A 20,399-nucleotide genomic window follows, 5' to 3' on the forward strand; every position below is an offset into this window, starting at 1 on the left:
TCATTCTCCCTCTTCTCTACATATCACCCTTTTTTCTCCTTCTACGTGCTTGGTTCCTGTTCGTTCGTATCGAGAGAAAATGCTTTTGGTGCACCTTCAGGAGTCCTCGAGGAATCAGGGAACTCAACGAGAGAGAGAGAGAGGAACACCAAGGAGCTTGAGCTGCTCTCTATCGATCCAGGCCGCCTCGTATCACGAAACTGGCTGGCACCCTGGAGAGAGCGACCAAGAGACGAAAGGGAGGGAAGACGAAGCGAATGAACGAGGAATAGAGAGGAAGAGGGATAGAGAAATTTCCACTTCGCTCTCCTCAAAGGATGCACGGGATGGACTCGGTGGATTTTCTGTTTTCTATCGAACTTTCTTTGCGGAGCAATTCTCTTTTCTCGTTATTGTTCCGGCTGATTGTTATTCCAACGTTTTACGTATCGTAATACATTCGATCGTGTATTTTATATATTAGCTGAGGCGTTCTACTCTGAGAACCAGATTGGCAGATCGAAACGTGTAGAGTCATTCTTGATGATTCGTTAAATTTTGTTTTATCGTCGATTGAGCTACGTTATTAACATATTTGATCGTTTAGTTTCTGATGAATTACACCCATCAGGTGTTCTCTTGTTAGAATCGAAAAATTAAGAAAAAGATAGAGTTTATCGATACCTTCTCGATCATTTTTCCTATGATAAGAACAGAACGAACGTATGGAAAACGCGTATTAATTGGACGTAGCGTAGAGATAACTTTGATCAAGTACACGTGTTGTTCCAAAGAACGTATAGTTAAAGTTTCATTTCGAAAAAAGGGACATTTGATATGAAGCGATCTAATAGATATAGAGGTGTACAGTTGGTTCGATGCACGGATTTATGGCAACATGGCCGCTATTGATTGAACTGGAAACGATCAGACAACTCTCTCACTCTCACTCACTCTCTCTCTCTCTCTCTCTCTCTCTCTCTCTCTGTGAAGTTGATAGTGAATGGACTGGTCGAAAACGAGTTTTATTTCGATGTTGCTTTGCATCTTGTAGGGCCAATGATTTGTTATGTTATTTATTATGTTATGAGAAATTACAAGTACCGGTGGAGGAAAAGAGTATTCGGTAACCTAGTCTAGAGTAGTATAGGGTAGTAAATCGGAATTAACTCTTTCATGGTACGATCCACGATTCACGATCATACACGTATATAATTGTCGAAATTTATTACACGTAAAACAACTAAAAGACAAGCGTACAGTTAATAAAGATCGAAGTACGTACTTGACCTGCAACCCTTTCACGATATAATAAAAGCAAGAAAATGACGAACGAACGATTTCAAATATAACTGTTTTTTTTATCAATAAAATTTCTACGATTTCTGACGCTATGTACAAGAAGACATACATATACATATATACTTGTAGTATTTTATCTATAATAAATTTCAATTCTTTATATGCAGATTGGATCGTTGATGATATGAACAAAGAGAGACTCGGAGATTTTTATTTTTGGTGAAAAAGGTTTCAAACGCTTGACTCGATGAAAGTTTACGTAATATAGCAGAGACTCGATAGATATTTTATAAACTCCACACGTATATTTTGTAAGCATAGAACAATAAAAAGAAAGGTAAGCTTGGATATAAATCGAAATGTCAAAAAAATATATTTGCCTATGGCGAATTATTAACAACGTACAATAAGATTCAATATGTGTGACATTTATGACATTGTATTACGTTTGTCGATTCCCTCGAGTATCCATCGCTCTTAAATCGTTCGTTCCACCATTCTTTGTTTTATTTCGTTATTTTATACCTGCACGTAAATGAGTCAAGTAGAAAATTGCAAAGCTTCCTAACGACTATAATACCAACGCTATAGAGAAGTAATTATAACTTATAAAGTCATTCAAATCGCGTTTTGAGAAACCGAGTAACTCGGTAAACGATAACACTGAAAGTGAAGTCTCTAGAATTTTCTATTTCCGTAAAAAGAAAAAAAAGAAAAAAACAATGGAGTTGGTTTCGATGCGTTCGATGAAGTTCTTTCGCTTTTGAACGAAGATAAGACGAACAGATAGCAGAGGCGAACGATTGTGAAGCGGCAACGATCGACCAGCAGCCTTCGAGAAGAAACGAGGATGCGTTAAAATATTCAAGGTCCACTCTGGGTAAAGAACATTCGACTTCTGGAGGATGGTGCGTTTCCTCGCGATGCAAGAGACCTAACGAGCTTCCGGAGAACGAATAACGTTCGTTTCAGTCTGAATAATTTCGACTTTCGATAGAGTTATTTCGATTCTTATTACGTGAAATATTATTATTGTGGATTGGAATCGATCAAACAATGATGCGATGTATTTTCGGTAATATTTTAAGAGCTTTGTCATTTTGTTCAAATATCGCGAATTTTACCGTAACATTATACGAAAGATATATTTTAGAAAAAATAAAAAGAAATTTCTGGATAAAATTAGATTTGATTAGAAAAATCTGTATGCTTTCAAAGATTAAAATATAATTTAATAAATTGCCGTAATAAATTGTCGAAGAGAACTCTTGTGAAGAAAAGATTCGACGTCCTCTGATTAAAAAAAAAAAAAAAAAAGTAGTATGATATATCCTATGGGTGGGATAATCTGATTAGAATGTAATAAAAATGGAGAATAATGATTTTTCGTGATATTAGAGTTTATCTTTCTCGACGATGGAATTTATAGTTTGGTTTTCTAGTTAACGCGTAAGGTGATTAACGTGCTATTTGGGACACCCTGTATATTTACATTTGGAGCGCACCCAGCATCACGAGTGTGACTCGTTATCACCTCTGGACTGTGTTTTCCACGCGACAAGTGTAACTTGTAAGACACAGGGGGTTAATTTGATACAAGCGCGTACTATGATGCAACCCCTAATAAGAGAGATGCGAAAACCAACTGTACTATGTATCGATAAATAACGAGATCATTGAAATAATCGAGCTTAGATACCAGCGAAAGCTTACCGGACTGTTTCCTCGACCGTTGTAAAAAGAAGGCGAATTTTTTTTCTTCTTAGCTTTTCTAAAAATATTATATGTATGTACCGCGTGCACACAATATCATATTTCACGACCATAATTCAATAGTAAATGAGATTAAAGAAATCTTATGGAGAAATCTTATACGTAGAAATAATCCTGTAGAAATCTTCAAGAAACTCTTCGAATACATCTTCAGATTCCAAAAACAGGCCACAATTTGATCGTAATCTTATATCAGAAATATAGTTCAACTTGTACTAAACTTCGAATTTAATTATCACATGGAACATTATGTAATTATAGTTTCATATAAGATATACCTTAGTATTAAGCTGTTAATAATTCGATTCATACCGAACCACGAAATATACTTCCATAAATTCAAGCAATTTTGTTATATTAAAACTATGCCAGTGAAATGGACGCGAAAACAAAACACAGTATCCAGTACAGGCGCAAATAAAATTCTTAAAGGATTAACAAACCTTCCTCGGATGGCTCATTTCATTTTCTCACCACGCCACACCAACCTTCTAAAACATCTTATATTCTCACTTCGTACTAAGCTTCTCGAATAAACTCCCTCTTCTTAACCTTCTTCCATTTATTCCGTTAGTTTCTACGCTCAAATAATCCATGTACACATATAAACCGTAAAATGCCTTCCAGAACGATACTAAAAAAATAAAACAATGCTAAAAAACGACGTATGTTTAGCTGCTTTTTCATCGGAATAATTTCAACGATTCATCAAAATAGTCTCGTTATTATAAATAACGCGCGTTATACATTGAATATTTTAGAGACTTTTGCGTACTGTCCACGTTCTGTATAGTTTCCCCACAAGCACCTAAAGACCCGCACTCCACCGACAGGATTTGATTTTTAAATTTAGGATTGTTCGGCAGATTGGAAGAAAATTTGAATTTGGCTGACACAACTGTATCGAAATTTAATCGACCACCGTTGCTCTGTATTCGGGGAATGTTCGTTCTTCGCTCGAACCTTTTCCTCGTAGATCACGACGACGATCAGCGACGCTTTAATTTATGCGTACGTACGTACGGTAACAGGTACCTACGTTTAGCCCTGCTGAACTGGACCTACTGGTTCGAAATAAACAAATGGAATTAAAAGCAACAATCCGGAAACGGGAGCCTGTTCTGCCTCTATCGTACGGTATTATACCGTGGCCTTCGTAGTTGTGCATCAGCGTTTGTTTATGCGAGCACAACGATCAGGACCATGGACGAAAAACTAGCGTACACATTCGTACACGTCATGCTGCCCCTGGTCTCTTATTGTTAGTCGATGTTCGCAAACACAGGCAAACCGATGACTAACGAGTCCATATTCGCCTGTTTCGCTTTGAGAAATTAGCCGCATGACTTGTTCGTGTGACTCCAACGACCATGGTTTTATATTTCTGACTTTTTTCGCTTTCCGTTGAATCATCGCGATTCGATTTGTAACTGCTGCGTGCTAGTCGTCGATAATATACGAAAAAGTTTCGAATTTTTGTAGTAGGTTAACGCGAAGGGAATCTTGCTTCGAGCGTAGACAGACGGAAGGTATACAGAACAGGTTGAAGCACGAAATTCTTCGCGAGAAAAGCGAGTAGAAAATGCAGCAGCGAGTCTTTTCTCTTGGCAACTGCCGCTTTTGACATAATGGGGTTTGAAAGCGCGTGGCTGCGCGCCCTATATCACTACACGCCAAAGCCAGTGTGCTACACGCCAGTTTTGAGGTTAATTTTCTCTGCTATGGAAGATTCTACGAGAATACAAAAACCATCTTATCAAAATCTTATCAAAGGCATATTAACCAAACAAATCGAGCCCTACTCGCGTAAATAACAAACCTACCCACTGTACGTGTAATATTCTATACAAGGCATAATTCGTCGATATAAAAGCGGTTAACGAACCTCTATTAACCGTGTCACCCATGATCCCAGCCAATTTAGCCAGTAAACTCGTAAAACGCGTGCACGCGCCCGCATATGGCGTCGAGGGCAGGCGTTTGCTGGGCTTAGGAGTATTTTATCCACCGTTTTTCGTCCCCGCGGGTTTTTCTTCGCGAAACCGACGCAAGGCAACAGCGGAGGAGTTCTCAGAGCCGAAGAGAGAGAGAGAGCCCGTATGCGTCACCGTGCCCGCATACCGCAGCGGCGAATTACAACCATCCCTCCTCGCCACTACACCTCCTCTAACGTCCCCTGTAATGATGGATATTGTGGCCAGTCCCCGAGGGAACTCGATCTTTCGACGATCCACAATCGTAGCCAGGTAAGGAGGAGAGATTAGAAGAGAGACTTGGAAAACCGCCTCTTCGCATGATGTTTTATAGGGGGATGAGAAAATGGCTAAGCAAAGGTACGTAGATCTGATCTTTTCTATTTCCTATAAACTCGATACAACCATAAAAATAGTTACACGTATAAACCGAAACTATTGTATCTTATATTAAAATCGAAATAAGACTCTGGTCATCGAGCTGTAAACTGTATCAACAAAGACGTCCAAATTACTTAAAAAATCTACCTTTAATCATCTGAAGGGATGGATTGTAGATATTTTATGTCGATAAAACAAACAAAAGTGTATATGCATATATATAAATTTTACAATACATATATATCACAATGTGAAACGGTGGGATAACAGAGAACAGTATTTAAGTATGTACAATGTACCAAATGGGTTTCAAGACCTTTTAGTAGCTTTGAAAAGATTCTTATTTTTGTACGTAGCTCGTACGTTTGAAAGTAAAGAATTAAACGAGGGTGTTGCGTAAGCTCGGAATATAAATGCGAAAGTAATAAATTTAAGGGATAGAGGGATTGGTATTAGGGTGCAATACGGAATATATGTTTATTAGACGGCTATAAAATAGTAGTAAAATTGCTGTTTTTGTCTAAAGATTTTAAAATACGTCCCTTTGAACAAATTTTAGATACAATATGGTATAGCTAATAAAAGATTGGAAGTGGCCTGTCTTTCCTCTATGTCTGACGGTGACGAACCACTTTAACTATCATAGCGGTACACGTTTTGCAAATTACAATTGTTTGTTTATTTTCTAAAAGATCAAATTACCGATAGAATTTTATAATACAGTATATTATGTTCTGTGTAGTACTGTGAATTTTAAAGATATCTTATAGTTATATATATATATATATATATATATATATATATATATATATATCTTTAAAATTCACAGTACTACACAGATATATATATAGTTAAATTCAGTATGCACCTATATGGAAATAAACTTCAAAGAGAAAAGATTATGAACTGTGAATCGAAGAATTACACCGAACGTACGTATCTGATGTACGTAGCCTAGTAAAGTTCTGAATAGTCGATTTCTCAACTCTAGACTATACTTCGTCTGATAAAAAAATCAAGATTATATGCCTTGTATCGCGTATACAAGTATCACTGAATCTATCCTCGTCCGAACTTTGTGTTTCCAATTTCCGATTAAAAATAAGGTTTGAGAACGATCGACAAAGTTGAAAAAGAAGCTCCGGAATCCATGATTTATTTAAACAATTCCATATCGACGCATCCAGAGAAGCTTGATCGAAACACGAAACGCTAATGGCTGACTCGATCGCAACTTTTTATCGCGTTATTGACAAATACCACGGTATCTCTATCTGCCAGTGGAAGAACGATGATGCAAACGAATTTCTTGTACAAGAACTCACGCACGTATCCCAAAGAGAAATACAATACGCACGATACAACAAATAATCTGAATATCGCGATTTAATTCGTTAAAGAAAAGCATCAAATGGAAATATTTGCAATCGTCCGAAGAAAATTACAACAGATTTCAATGGATCAAGCTGTTACGTTCGTAAGGCTGTAATAATTATCAACGCTGGTAGGAATTTTTCTATACTAAAATTAGGAAATATTACAATTGAACGAAGAAAAATAAAATTAAAGAAGATGAATACAACGTACAACAGGAAAAAATGAAAAACTTTGTAGGAACCGACTTAGAGAGATTTCGAGGTAAAGAAATCTCGTACGCGGCAAAAGATCTCGAGCAAATCGCGATGCACGTTGTTGTATACAGCTCCCTTTGCAACCAAAAGAAATCTAGAGTACTTATTTTTGAACGTGACGCATTGACAAAAGACGATCCTGCAAGATCTTCGATGACAATACTACGACGCGTAGAAATACACGAACTGCTACATTTCCATATCGATGCGAATATGTGGCCGTGGAAGGCTGGTGTATTAACCTAGCCTTGTTGTTTCTTGAATATACATAATAAAAAGATGCCGAGATATTTCATTACGATAATTTTACGATCGTCTTAAGGATTTGATAAATTCAGTCTTTAAGTACAAGTTATAGTTATACTGTACAATTGTAGTAGTTATATCGTACAATTATTATTTATGTACATATCGTTCGTAATCATTGTATTATAATAAACAATGAGTTCTCTTTTTCTCTAACGAAGTATTAACAATTGTATCATTACTATAGGATGTTCATGATTCTGTTACGTATTTAGTTATATATATATATAGCTTCTTTGTTTCGATGGTAACACGAATAAAAAAATTTGAAATTTGCTTTCGTTCGATAGAAGGCTTACATTCTGTTTCTATATTTATCATGTGAAACGGTATATTTGTAAGTTCATCAGTTTCGCGTCAGAGAGCAAAATTATTACTTATAAACCTGGCCTTAATTTTACAACACTCGCTCATCTTCGGTAATTTTGCGACGCTTCGAGTGCAAGCTTGTACTGCTTTCGCGAATAGTGGCATATCTTGTGTTAAGTCAGCCTCGTAACGTCGTTCGAATGACTCACGAAGATTTCTTTGTAAGCGTTAAAACGCTTCTACTTTAAAGTTTACATTTTTTAAGTTGCGCCGCTATCGGAATAAAGCAGCGATATATATTCTAGTGACGTAAATTTTTTAAAATTGATCGCGGACGCGAAGAAAATTTGAACACAAATGTTTGTTATACGAAATCTATCCAAGTTCAATATACAACTCGCTACGACATTTGATCGATCAACATTTTCCTTTGCAACGAAGCATTACCTTGCGAAATCGTTTTTTGTTTCCTTCAATGCCATGATATCTTTTACGTCTTTCTGCATATTCTTATCAAGAGTATGGACAGAGTTTTATCAAAGGATATTTCGAAGCTGTTTTACAAGATACTCGAACGAATTCGAATATTCTATTCGCATTCTACGTTTATACCGTTATGACATTCGTTTGTTCATTATTTAAATTCCATTTACCTTTAATCGAACTCCATTACAATTTCTATCACGTTCTCCGCTGCGTTCTATCGGTCATTTTCTAGCCCATTGCATTTTTCTGACACTGAAAGATGTCTCAAGTTCGAGCAACGTACGAAAGGATTGTTTTATTTGTATTCTCGAAGATTTATTCGTTTCCTTAGATGAATTTGCATAAACATCGCCGTCATTAATTGTCTCTAAATTAAATTTTATGTTGAAAAGTCTACTATAGTTTAGAGTTAGAAAAAGACTTGTTAATTAATTATTTGCATTAATTTTCTCCCACATACACGTAAAACATATTTCTTCCTTAAAGATTTATTCAAATTCCAAGATACAATTTCACCGCGATTCATCTTCACGTAATTTAAACTATCATTCGTTAGTTGCTCTATCGCTTTTTCAATTCTTTGTTCTCAAATCAAATTTGCACATACCACAACTACGAAGCTCGCAAATTACTTAGACTCCATCCTATTCTTCATTCTTAATCCTTCCCTCAAATTGAAATCTACAACTCTATATATAATATCCTAATTTCTTTCTTTACAATGTCAGCTATTAATAATTTTCATCCTTATAACCATCTTATATCAATTACTTTAATTTTTTACTTTGCCTATTTTCTATCTTCTAGTTGTAAACGCGAATCTACAATCCCATAATATTCTAACTTATTTCTCTACGATGTAAAATACTAGTTACGCAAATTTTTCAATTTCACTTTTCCAATACTTTGTAATTAAATCCTATTTCTATTCGCCGGTATTCGATCAAAATGGAAGAAATCAGAAAGAAAAGAAAAGGGAAATCCTCAACAAACCGTAAACGTATAGATCTGTATATAAACGACCATTTCACGGATTTATATCGACGATTTCATCAGCTTTCCACAGAAGAACACGCATTCTTCCCCGAACGTTCGATCCGCTTCGAGGATCGAAAGACGTCACGTCATCGGCAAGATTAATAATACGTCACGAACAACGACTATACACGTCACTTTCACGAAAAACAAGACCGTGAGGTACATAGAAAGACCCGTATCGCGGTCCAACGACCGCGTTCAAGGGAATTTCTCGATTTCCGCAGGGTCGCCATCGAAAATGAGGAACAATGGAGAGCTATGACTCTGGCCGAGGCTTGTTCAAGTTGTTGAAATTTCTTAGTTTCGAAAGATATAAAATCCGTCAGAAACGCTTACAAACATGGAAGATTAAAAGATTACGGACACAAAACAGTACGGAAAGGTTGAAAGGTTCTTCTCCATTGATAAACAGCAACGGTAGAAATATAAGAAGTTCTTAGACTTGGTCGTGTACTGAAGCATAAGCTCGAGTAAAATATTTGAACAATATAAATGACCTGGACTGTCACAAAGACGGTCGAGTAACGGAAACCTCCGAAAAAGCATTCAACAAATATCTAATTAAAGTAATATAATAGTTAAGTTCAAGAATTCTTACTGGTTATGTACCATTTAATCCTCAGATAGATTTTAGTACACACAGCATGACCGTCCTCGCACCATAATTAAATCCTCTACATCTATACTTTACACTCGAGTAAGTACCAGAAAGAAAATCAATAGAAAATTCCATAATAATTTCTACGAACATTTCTTATATTACCAACAGCTGCATCAATAAACTGTTTACTACTGTAATGTTTGATTTCTAAACCTACCAAATGCTATATTTCCATCAAATATAGTATAGTGCATTTATGTATAATATAATAAACTGTATACCTTGAAGAAGCATGAAAAATCTATAGAATTCTACAATAATTATAACTAACAATCTTTATAGTTCAATATTTATGTCAACCAAATTTTTACTATCGTAAGGGTTGATTTCCAACCCTCCTACCAATTGCCATGTTCCCATCATTCGCAATACAGTACTTATATATAGTACAATTCCATAGAAGGGACCCTTCCAACTAAGGATATACGAAGGTACCGTTCGGTGTACGGGCGAAGTGCACTTCCTGAAAAAAACCCAGGTGGACCTGCTGCCTTTCTTCAGGTACCACCTGCCTCTGGCTGGTTTCAGTCCCTCGCAACAAGTCTTGAACTCCTCACATACATCGTTTTCCTGAACATATTCTCAGGCAGATAGCAGCAAGATGGTAGGCTGGCTTAGCTGGTTGATTTCGAAACGAGAATACGCGAGCCGTAATTCCATGCAATTCGCAAAGAAAACGAAGCTTTCGGTTCCAACGACGTTTTACGGAAAGCGGCGACCGGAAACGGTGCCCGCACGGATGTAACGAAACATCGAGCTACACGATGCATCGCGTGACGTCTTGAGAAATTCTGATGATTCACTGTGTTCCTCGGTTTTGTACAATATATATATTTTTTTTAATTATATTCAGAATATAACATTGAACAACTTCTTTGCTTTCGTTGTATTATAGGTATCTATAGTAATTTGATCAATAGTAATAACAATAACCGTTTTGACTGTTTTTAGGAAAAAGTTCAAGTATATTCTAGAAATATTTAATTGATTAAGTAATTTTAGTTCTGAAAATATCTCTGAAAAAGTTCCAGCGTTTCGTATAAATTTTAGTACAGAGTAGATAGAGTTTTGAACATTTTTATAAGATAATTCGTCCTGTAATTTTGCTCTTTACGATTGGTTTTACGAATGATGAATTTTAAATTGAATTATTAAGTTTTTGGAAATAACTTGCAGTTTATTATCTAACATATAACTATATATAATGTATAGATACAATAGAAATAGAAAAAGATGATTGATGTAGAAATGTCTAAAGTTAATTCTACAGCGAATTATATTTTCCATAGAATATAGATGAATGTTCTAAATTTTAAGACTTTCCAGAGATCTCCGCCTACATGCAATTTGAAGGACTGCGAACTGTTAAATGAAATTTCAAAACTTTCCCTTATTACCTCAAATATATATTCCAAATCTGTAGTACGTACCAAACATTAAAGTTAATTATTGCTATATCTACTTTAAATCTAAATTTACAGTTAATAAATTTTCTTTGAAATTACTGAGAAGGAATGAAATAAAATTACGTAAAGAAGATTAAAACTTTTTATTGGGATTGTGAAATATGTATTCTGAAGATAAAAAAAATTAAGGTAAACGAGGCTTAAGTCAATTTTGCCTCGTTTCCGGAAATTAATGTTTGAAACGTGATATATTCCATGTAACTAAATTTTTATTATCTTTTAAATTATATATTATTTTACTCTTCTCTCTGATATGTATTTATCTAATTAAAAGGAAGCTTTCATTATCAATATTTTCTGTATAACAATGTTAATTTCATGTACGAATAATACATTTCTTATGAAATGATTGAAAACGAATAAATTACTTAAAAATGTAACTTTAATTTATGGTAATAGATTTTAAGACAAACGTAAAATAAGATATACAATAGAGTTTCGAGTTCAAGGTGGTTGCAACGTAACCAGTGACCAAAGCAAACTGATGAGCTAAACAAAACGTTTCTACGTCGAAGCAGCAAACATAACCTTACATTTCTTGAAAAATAGGGAGAAAAGAAGAATAGTATAAAACTATTGTAACAATAATTCAATTTATTCATTATATTCTATTTCTGATTCTCTACTATGAATAAAGAAATAAATTGCCTAACTTCAGGGCAAACGGTTAGAACACAATCATCTTCTTCGCCCCCAAAAAACAGAAAATTTTGGTCAAGATATCAAAGCATATCTTTCAACGACCATAAAACGTTATTATTATTTAAATGTGACATTTCATTTTTTAAGTTACTTGTCCGCTTCCTATGGCATTTCAAATAAATAATTATAGTATCTTTTATTCGTTAAGAAATATACTTTAACATTGTGCACAAATTTGTCGTTTCTGAATAGAGTAAGAAATGGCCCTTTTCTGCAATTCTCCTTCTCTCGGTTACTAAAACGAACACGAAACGCCACAGTAAAAAGATTCTAATCTAGCGAATACGACGACATACGAAACAGAAGAGAAAGAGCGACACGAAAAGACAATAAGTGGAAGAAAGAAAAATATTGTTTATCGCATTGGTGTCACATTTCTCTCTTGGTAGATGCTGGATGGGCAGACTATCGTTCAATAAAATCTTTCTCGAAGAAAACGAAAAGAAAAAATCTCCAAAGAAAGGCATAGAGAAAAACATAGGCACAAAAAACGTATCTATGCTATCGATTAAAATTATTATCAATATTACGTATTTTAGTAATTAACATCTTTATATTATTATTTCGATAATATTACGCAACAAGATTTTTTTCCAAACGTTAGATAGAACGACTTCTATACGCTCAAAATTACGCTATTCGATGGTTACAGGCTACAGCTTCGACAATATGTTTCGTGATAATTTCGTTCGCCACGAGGACCTAACTATCTAAATCGCGGTTGTTTTTCATTAGTGGGAAAAATGGTTACGATTCCTTCAGCGAATCATTTTCAGAGATGACGGAAATACCCCGGGCTGGAATATAGTCGTAACTAACCTTTCAGCTCCATGTCAGTCGACAACGCACACGATCAGTTCGATTCAGTGCTTGGTTTATCGGCAGAAATAAGGACGATCGCCAACAACGTCAATTTCCTCGATTTTAACAGAATACGACTTTAAATTCTGTTGTGTGTACAGTCAACCGGATATCGAACGAAATTTAAATCGTTATCTGCCATCTGACAGGAGAAGAAAATACATAACCTCAAAATAACTGCGATTATCTATGTAGTATCGTATCGTATCAGTATAATAAGGAAAAGATCGCGTTAAAAACTGTTAAAATTGTTAAATTTCTTTGTCACATAAACATTTTTTCATAAATAATAACGATATGTCAATTTTAAGAAAATTTCCATACAAGTTTAATTTTGGCATGTGTACGATGTTTAGGATAGTATTAAATTCCTAAATCACAATTTTATCCTTTAATTGTACTAAGAGAAACGAGCTATACATGGGTACAAGTGCGAAGGTAGCCTTAAATACAGTGTATCACTTGTATCGGTGTTTCTCCGTAACGTTTTTACTGCAATACAAAGCGCGAGACCTTGACGTACGAAGACAAGACAGTCGGCAAAATAGCTTGCCAGTAGACCTTAGATATATGAAAAATACGTAAGTACTTATTTATCGTCACACGGGTATATACGTAAGTATCCACGTAGTCGTGCGAAAGATAGTAACCGCACGATTTTCCCTATTAAAGTCCCTGTTTGCTCGCTCCGAACGCGTGACGAGCATGAGTCGCTAGAGAAGCATTGACGTAGCCGAGAAAGAATCGAGCGAAACGATCGGAGCAGATAACAGCGGAAAAGGAAAAGGTGGTCTGACAGCGCTTATCTATCAGATTAAAAAGCAGCGGTATACATTGTTCCGTAAATCGCTTGCAAGTCGTGTGTACAGAGAAAAGCGTTTCCGGTGTAGGTTCTACGAGATACGAAATGCCCGCCGGAGGGCGTATCGATTCGAACAAAACATTTGTGTCCAAGTACAGTGATGCTCTCGCTAACTGGCCACAGGTCAAGATCTTATCTGGTCAGTTATCAAGGCAGGTACATGCATATATGTATCACTAGAAACAGTCTAGTATCTTTCTTTCCTGTTAAACCTGAGTCAAATTACATGTACAATCGTGCCTTGTGAACTGACTGTAGTTATCCCCACCAATCAGAACTGACTTAATGAAACGAATCGTTGATGTCACCTATATATGTAAAATAAACAAATGTGCCAAATATTAGTATCTTAATCGTAGTTGAAGAAATCAGTTCCAAGAAGTGGTGGAGGTAGCGACGGTCAGTTAAAAAGAGAGAGAATTCTGAACAGCTAACGCGACGTTATTGTATACGTTTCCGAGCGTGTCCTAGTATGTCTAGTAGTAACTGTTCCAAGGCTTACGTTTTTTCTACTAAGGCTGTATCTGAGATATAATAGAGACGAACATTAGTAATCGGGAGAAAAACAGTGGAAGGAAGTTTTTCCTACCGTATGGGGTAACACTCCCGCGTCGCTGTCATGCTTCGATGTCACCGTTGCTGTGTTCGAGCGTTCGAAAGCAGAGACCACGATGATAGTATCAGACGCACGTATACACTGTGACACCGTAAAAGGCACACGATGTATGCACGCACGCGCGCACTGTCGAAACACACACGCACGTACGTAAAGCAACCACCACCGCTTGTGACACACACGAAACATACAACTTGAACCGTTCGTGGCGCGCGACAGACTGAGGCGAAACGCGGCTCGCGCTAGACTAGAAGGGGAGTTGGCCGCGTGGTGGGAAGAATTGGCGGTGGTGGGGGAGACCAGCCGCATGAATGTACGCCACGACAAAGGGGCCCCGCACTTTCGCTTTGCGGCGATACGGTCGATACGTGCTCTCTCGACCACGTGATAAGAGTTTACTTTTTCCTTTATTTTGATTTATCTGTATTCGTGAACGAAGAAGATTACGATATTAAATATTAGCAAAGGGATACTGATCGATTTATTATCTTAAAAGACTAACGGTACAAACGGGGTTCCAAGAGAATTAAATTGTGAAGCAATTGTATTATTCGCAGAAATTCAGTATAATCGCAGAAGATAGCATGTAGACAATATGTTTTGAGTAATTATTTGTACGATATGTCCATAAAGAAATGTAAGGTTGCTTACGCGCGATTAAAATCAATCGAGAATCAATGAAGGTACGAATCCGACCAGCTATTGTGTCTAGCAAACGTGTAACTTTTCCTATTCGATGGAAAAGAGCGCAAACATGCTTGGAATTGCGAATTTCATACCACGTAACCAATGCACACTCGTATACATAATGATACTATCGATCGACATTAAATGTAAAACTGTACAGCAATTGTATTAGTAGGTAAGTAGATTGAGTCCCTACGTATAATTTACGCATTGCTCACTGTGATCGTGAATCATATCGATACATCATACATCAGTTGATTTGTTAAGAAAGAATAGAAATAAAAAAGGGAAAATTACTCATCCACGTATAGCGGATTGATACACGTATGTACATCCCTGGATCCTACAGGGTTTAATATCGTGAAGGGTAGTCGAGAGGAAGGAAGATAGGGACGACCCTAAAGCGAGGGAGTGCTGATGCTAAAGCCGCGAGCATGAAGGGACCTTCAAATAAAAAAAAAGATAGGACCTACTGAGCAAGCGAGCGAACAAGAGAGAGAGAAAGAAAAGGAAAGAGAATCCGGTCCCCCTTCTTTCGAGACCAGGGAAAGGCCGCACCCACGCAGTTCTTGAAGATCATGTTGGGTCCCCGCTGGCACAGCCCTGAGCGTGTAAGTAAACACGCCAAAGTTCTAGTACTTGAACATGGAGCGAACATTTTCCACAAGGTTGGATATCCCTCGTGAAACACGAATGCTGGCCACTCATGTAAATTCATAGAAAGCCTTTCAATTCAACCATTATGGGAAACGAAATAATACACGCAATAAGAACAGAATATATATTGGAAATTGTAAAGAAAAAAGTTTCGAGATTGTAAATTGATAGGTTAAGTCGAGATAGGTTATTTTCATGTAAGAAGCGCGAAAAACGTAGAACGAATAAATTGTTACTCCAACCTTATAACATTGCATAATATCGACGAAGTTGCGCTACGTTTTTACTGTGCAACATCTTCACCTTGCCTTTAAGGCAAATTCACATTTGCCTGTGTCATAACAGTTATATTATAACAATACTTGAACGTAAGATAATCAGAATGCACATGCTTGGCTAGCAAGTTGGTCGCTTAGGTTAAGCCAAAGTCAACACGTGGCAACGCCGCGCTACAGCTGTCATACACGTCACGCATCGAGTCAAAGCTCAACTTATTCTACATAAGTGTTTTATAAGAGTTGGTCGAGGAGAGATCTGTCCCTCCCGTTACGCGATACGAAACGAAAACGACTATGACTGGGAAGAAGTTGCACGCTCTCTGTCCGACTTTTTGATCGGTAGGAAAAATCATTTCTCCGTTAAAGGACAGCATTGTGCGGTCAGAGTACATACTACTGGCTCTGTGTTTGGGGCTACCCAGCGTTACCTCGTAACATTCTCATGCCATCAACTTCCCTCTCCCGAAATCCCAGACGGGAAAGTGAGTTTCGGAACATGATTGTTAATTTTACGTAACGTACGACTCGGTTGCTCACTAGGAACAAGTTTCCCCTCCTGCTTTTACCCAGATCTCCGTTCGATATCCAACTTGAATTTTCTCGACTGTAATTTCTCGATGAATAAAAAAGCGAGGTTATGTGCCTCTTTTGAATTTCCCGCTACAATTCTCACGCTCTCCGTGAGCATAATCTTCGTTCTCTCTCTCTCTCTCTCTCTTTCTCTCTCTTTGTTGTTGAAACAAGTTGCGGTACAGACTGCGACGGTGTTTTCGAAAAACAAACGAACGTTATCTCGGCGCAGCGATGTTAACCTTTCAACGAAGGCACCAAACAGACCAGGAGCCAGTGAAGAAATAAAGAGGGATTGACAACGAAAGAAAGGATGGAGGGATAGGGTTAGTCTGTATCAACTGTGCACCCTTATCAATTGGAAAATTGGTGTGTGCAGTGGGAGCGGAAGAGGAGGGGATTCGACAACGTTCAACTCGATTTGGTGGGGGAAGAACGATTAGGTTTACGCGCCTGCTAGGGGCGTACATATCAAAGGGTCGACGTAGGGGCTACTGTACACAGGGAATATTAGTTCAGATACAATTTTCGTTCTTGTACTTTCATCAACTTCGCCTTTCGAAGAATCCTTTAAAGTCAGAAATTATTTTAACGACTTGCATTGTCTATGCACCCTCGCCGAATTAGGAATTTCGTAGCGGCCAAACTTGGTGGCGAAAGGGAAGGGGAGTTCGGTACAAAAAGCAGGGGCGTATCCAAGGAATAGGATGAGAGGATCTTTGTGTGCACGTTGTGAGAGGAACCGAAAGAATCAGCAAGTGAATCAGCGAGAAAGAGTACGGAGAGGGACGAACGCCAGTAAGGAACGGAAGAGCGACTCAGGCGTCTAGGGCGCATGCGTCACTCATCGTGGGCGTCGGGAATGTGTTGACACGAGAACTTGAGAGAACGCCGTAGCCCTAATGCCACGACGCGACGGCCCGTGTTATCGTCGATACGGTTCCCATACTGCGGGTCCGCCCCGTCCTCGCGAAATCTGGGTCTTTCATCCTGACGAAATCGGGTCTCTGTCGGTGTCAACTCTCTACGGGGATTGATGATTCAGAAATTACTGTGCAAATGATAAACAGAACAAATAGAAATGAGCTAGACATGAATTGGAGACGTTTTCTAATCTTCACCTGTGAATTGTTATATACATATATCATTCGAACATACATATATCTCTTATTCGAATTAATATCTGTCTTGACATATTCAATTATTCACTTGTAATTTCTTGTGGAACATTATTGAAGAAGTATTCACTGTAGAATGCTTATAAATTTTCATTGAAGCTTTTTTTCTCTCGCTTCTAGAAACCTATTTTTCAGGGAACTTTTATCCGATGTTTAAAAGCTTGTATAAGTATAGAGTTAGCCGCGTAGCTACAGGGAATGATGTTCTCCACGCAGTAAATTTATATTGGACTATAATCAAATAAGCTGGCCGCAGAAGATATCCATATGTCTAAATTATCATCGGTTTCACGATGCTTTAAATATACCGCGCGACAATGTTCGATAGGATATGACGTGTAAAATAATTTTTAGGTTAACATCTAACTATTTATTTTAGTATCCTAGTTTTATTTATTATAGAAAAAATATATTATTTAACACTGAAATTAATAAAATTGTAATTGCATGTAATATATTTCAGTCACCAACGTACCAAGTTTCATGTATGAGTAGAATCTGTTAGAAGAAATGTTGCAAAATCCTATGCATTTATGAGCGGACCTTACGGAACAGTAAGAAAATCATGATTGTTGCTTATAACTTTTGGCCATCTGAGCAAACGAAGAAAACGCACTTTAATTTTTACATATATCTACATGTTGTCATGAAAATTAAAAAGTTTTAAATATATTCGTTTCTCGGTAAAGTTCGTTTAATGTAACGAGAAAATTGCAATTTGATTTCGCGTTTTTGTTAAAAACACATGAATGAAGAAAGCGTCATTATTATGATGTTGGTATTGTTATATCGTATCATTATACGTGCGTATATTGGTCGAAGCTACGAAGTTTCACTATGAACTATGCATGAAAAACTAGTGTTGCTTCATATGTACATATAAACTAAGCGAATAATCAATTGCATGTCACATGCGTTTAAATTCAAAAGACAGGCAGTTTCCTATGAGAAATCGATGATAATCATAACAATTTTTGTAACTATAATACATAGAGATGCAATAATAAGAAAAGATTTCGTTTCTATACGTTCTCCAGTTTTGACGATGCGCCTGTCGCTTTCTGATCTGTACTTATTAGCAATAAAGGTACGTATATGGGGTACAACGGACCATGGCTATGTTGCGCAAGTATAACGAAACAGCGAAGCTCAGTTTAAGAAATTTAAGAAGAAAGCTTTTGCTACGTACTCGTACTTTCACGTATAAGTGATATACGCACATATACAAACAAACTTGCGTCCCATGTGTACAGATACACGTTCGGTATGATCATACATGTAGCATGTTAATATATACACATATCTGAATATGAACGGGATAAAGGAAAAAGAAGGTGGATTAAACATGGAGGGACGTAATGGCAGAAAAATTGAAAAAATCTATATCATAGGTGCATATCAGTGCAAACAAACGTAATATATATATCTATACATAGTTTCATATGTATAATTATATGTATATATTTATATATATATTAATATATTATACATATATTAATTATCTTTCCATGTGCACGTAAGGGACACGTTTCCACGCTTTGTGTGCATCCTCTGTTTACGAAGGGCACTTATTGAAAATTGAAGGTGGTATACCACAATGAAAGCCAAATACGAAACCGAGCGAACAAAGAACGCTGGGCAAATGCGTATATCGAATGGTGGGAGACGTAGAAAGGATAACGCGAAAGGAAATCTAAAGGGGGAGGATTATCACGGTGGACTGCTACAGAAAAATTTTTCGGATAGGGAAAGTTAAGAAAAATTATATATATGTATGTGTATTCAGTCATCGGAGAAACGCATTTGGGAAATCTACGAAAAAGCAATGGGAAATGTCTGGGAACAGCACACCGTCCGGGGGTGAAATAAAGACAGGGGTCGAGCGAGCGAGAGAAATAGAGAGAGACAGCGCGCATCCAAATTTCGGAGGGAAAACTCCTACCTTTTACTGGGATAATCTGGGATTTTCAGAGCGATGTCATAGCAGAGTACGTTGGTTGCGCTAGGCGAAACCGACGGTCGGCGATGGCCGTGCAGCTCACCACTGAGAACACTGAGGTCGCTCCATGTCTCTCACTCGACCCAAGCCACGACCCCGCCCATTATGGGCCTACTGATATTCTCGAGGCCGTATGTTAAACCATAAACCACCAAATACGTTCATATGTTTAATTAATCTCGCCCGTAAACCACCAAAAATATTGTATGATATTCCGCGTAGCAATATCTACGTCGTAAGATTATCAGCGTTCTTGGCCACTGACGTCAAGTTAAACGCTTTCACGAACTTCGCTTATTTCGCCGTAGGTTAATGGCGGCACCACTTGCTTGCCTCATAGTGGTCGCGTTGTTATGCATCAATATCGACAGAGAAAAGACTCGACTAAGTAGCATAGTTTCGTCGCATTCTAATTCATGATAATTTTATTCTATTTTCTCTTTTCATTTAATACCGCTTATCTTTGAAACTTTGACCAATAATTCACAACAAATTTCCATTAATATTACAAAAATAAGTTTGCTTTTTTTTTCCTTAATGTTTGAGCATTTGCACTTTGTATAAGCGTGCTGTCAGTGTATATAAATGTGTACAGATACATGCAGACTTTGGTAAGTTTAAAAACATGTCTACGGTGGGAGAACACGCTAATCGCTTTCCGCACCATCCACCTCTATAGACTAT

The 20,399-nt window shown here is 37.1% G+C and overlaps 1 protein-coding gene and 1 long non-coding RNA gene across 7 annotated transcripts in view; one reads left to right on the forward strand and one right to left on the reverse strand.

Moving 5' to 3' along the window:
- Positions 1 to 20,007, reverse strand: part of LOC117238617 (RING finger protein 44) — a 40,039-nt gene extending 20,032 nt beyond the window's left edge. For 2 of the 6 annotated variants that reach the window (XM_033503647.1, XM_033503648.1), the window contains exon 1: positions 19,659 to 20,007. Coding sequence is in view for 2 of the 6 variants with exons in the window: in XM_033503651.1 (XP_033359542.1) it covers positions 14,320 to 14,351 (32 nt within the window). In the remaining 4 variants the exon portion in view is untranslated. Of the gene's footprint in view, positions 1 to 14,319; positions 14,690 to 19,658 lie in introns of those variants that run through there. The other 4 variants (XM_033503650.1, XM_033503649.1, XM_033503652.1 and 1 more) reach the window with 3 other exon arrangements.
- LOC117238628 lies at positions 15,333 to 18,388 on the forward strand. The gene is made up of 2 exons (XR_004494233.1): positions 15,333 to 17,074; positions 17,166 to 18,388. It is a non-coding gene; the product is annotated as an uncharacterized LOC117238628 (long non-coding RNA).
- Positions 20,008 to 20,399: the final 392 nt, after the last annotated feature.

The sequence above is a fragment of the Bombus vosnesenskii genome, unplaced genomic scaffold, assembly GCF_011952255.1.
Source record: "Bombus vosnesenskii isolate JDL3184/JDL3185 unplaced genomic scaffold, Bvos_JDL3184-5_v1.1 scf7180000013579, whole genome shotgun sequence".
NCBI classification, from domain to species: Eukaryota; Metazoa; Arthropoda; class Insecta; order Hymenoptera; family Apidae; genus Bombus; species Bombus vosnesenskii.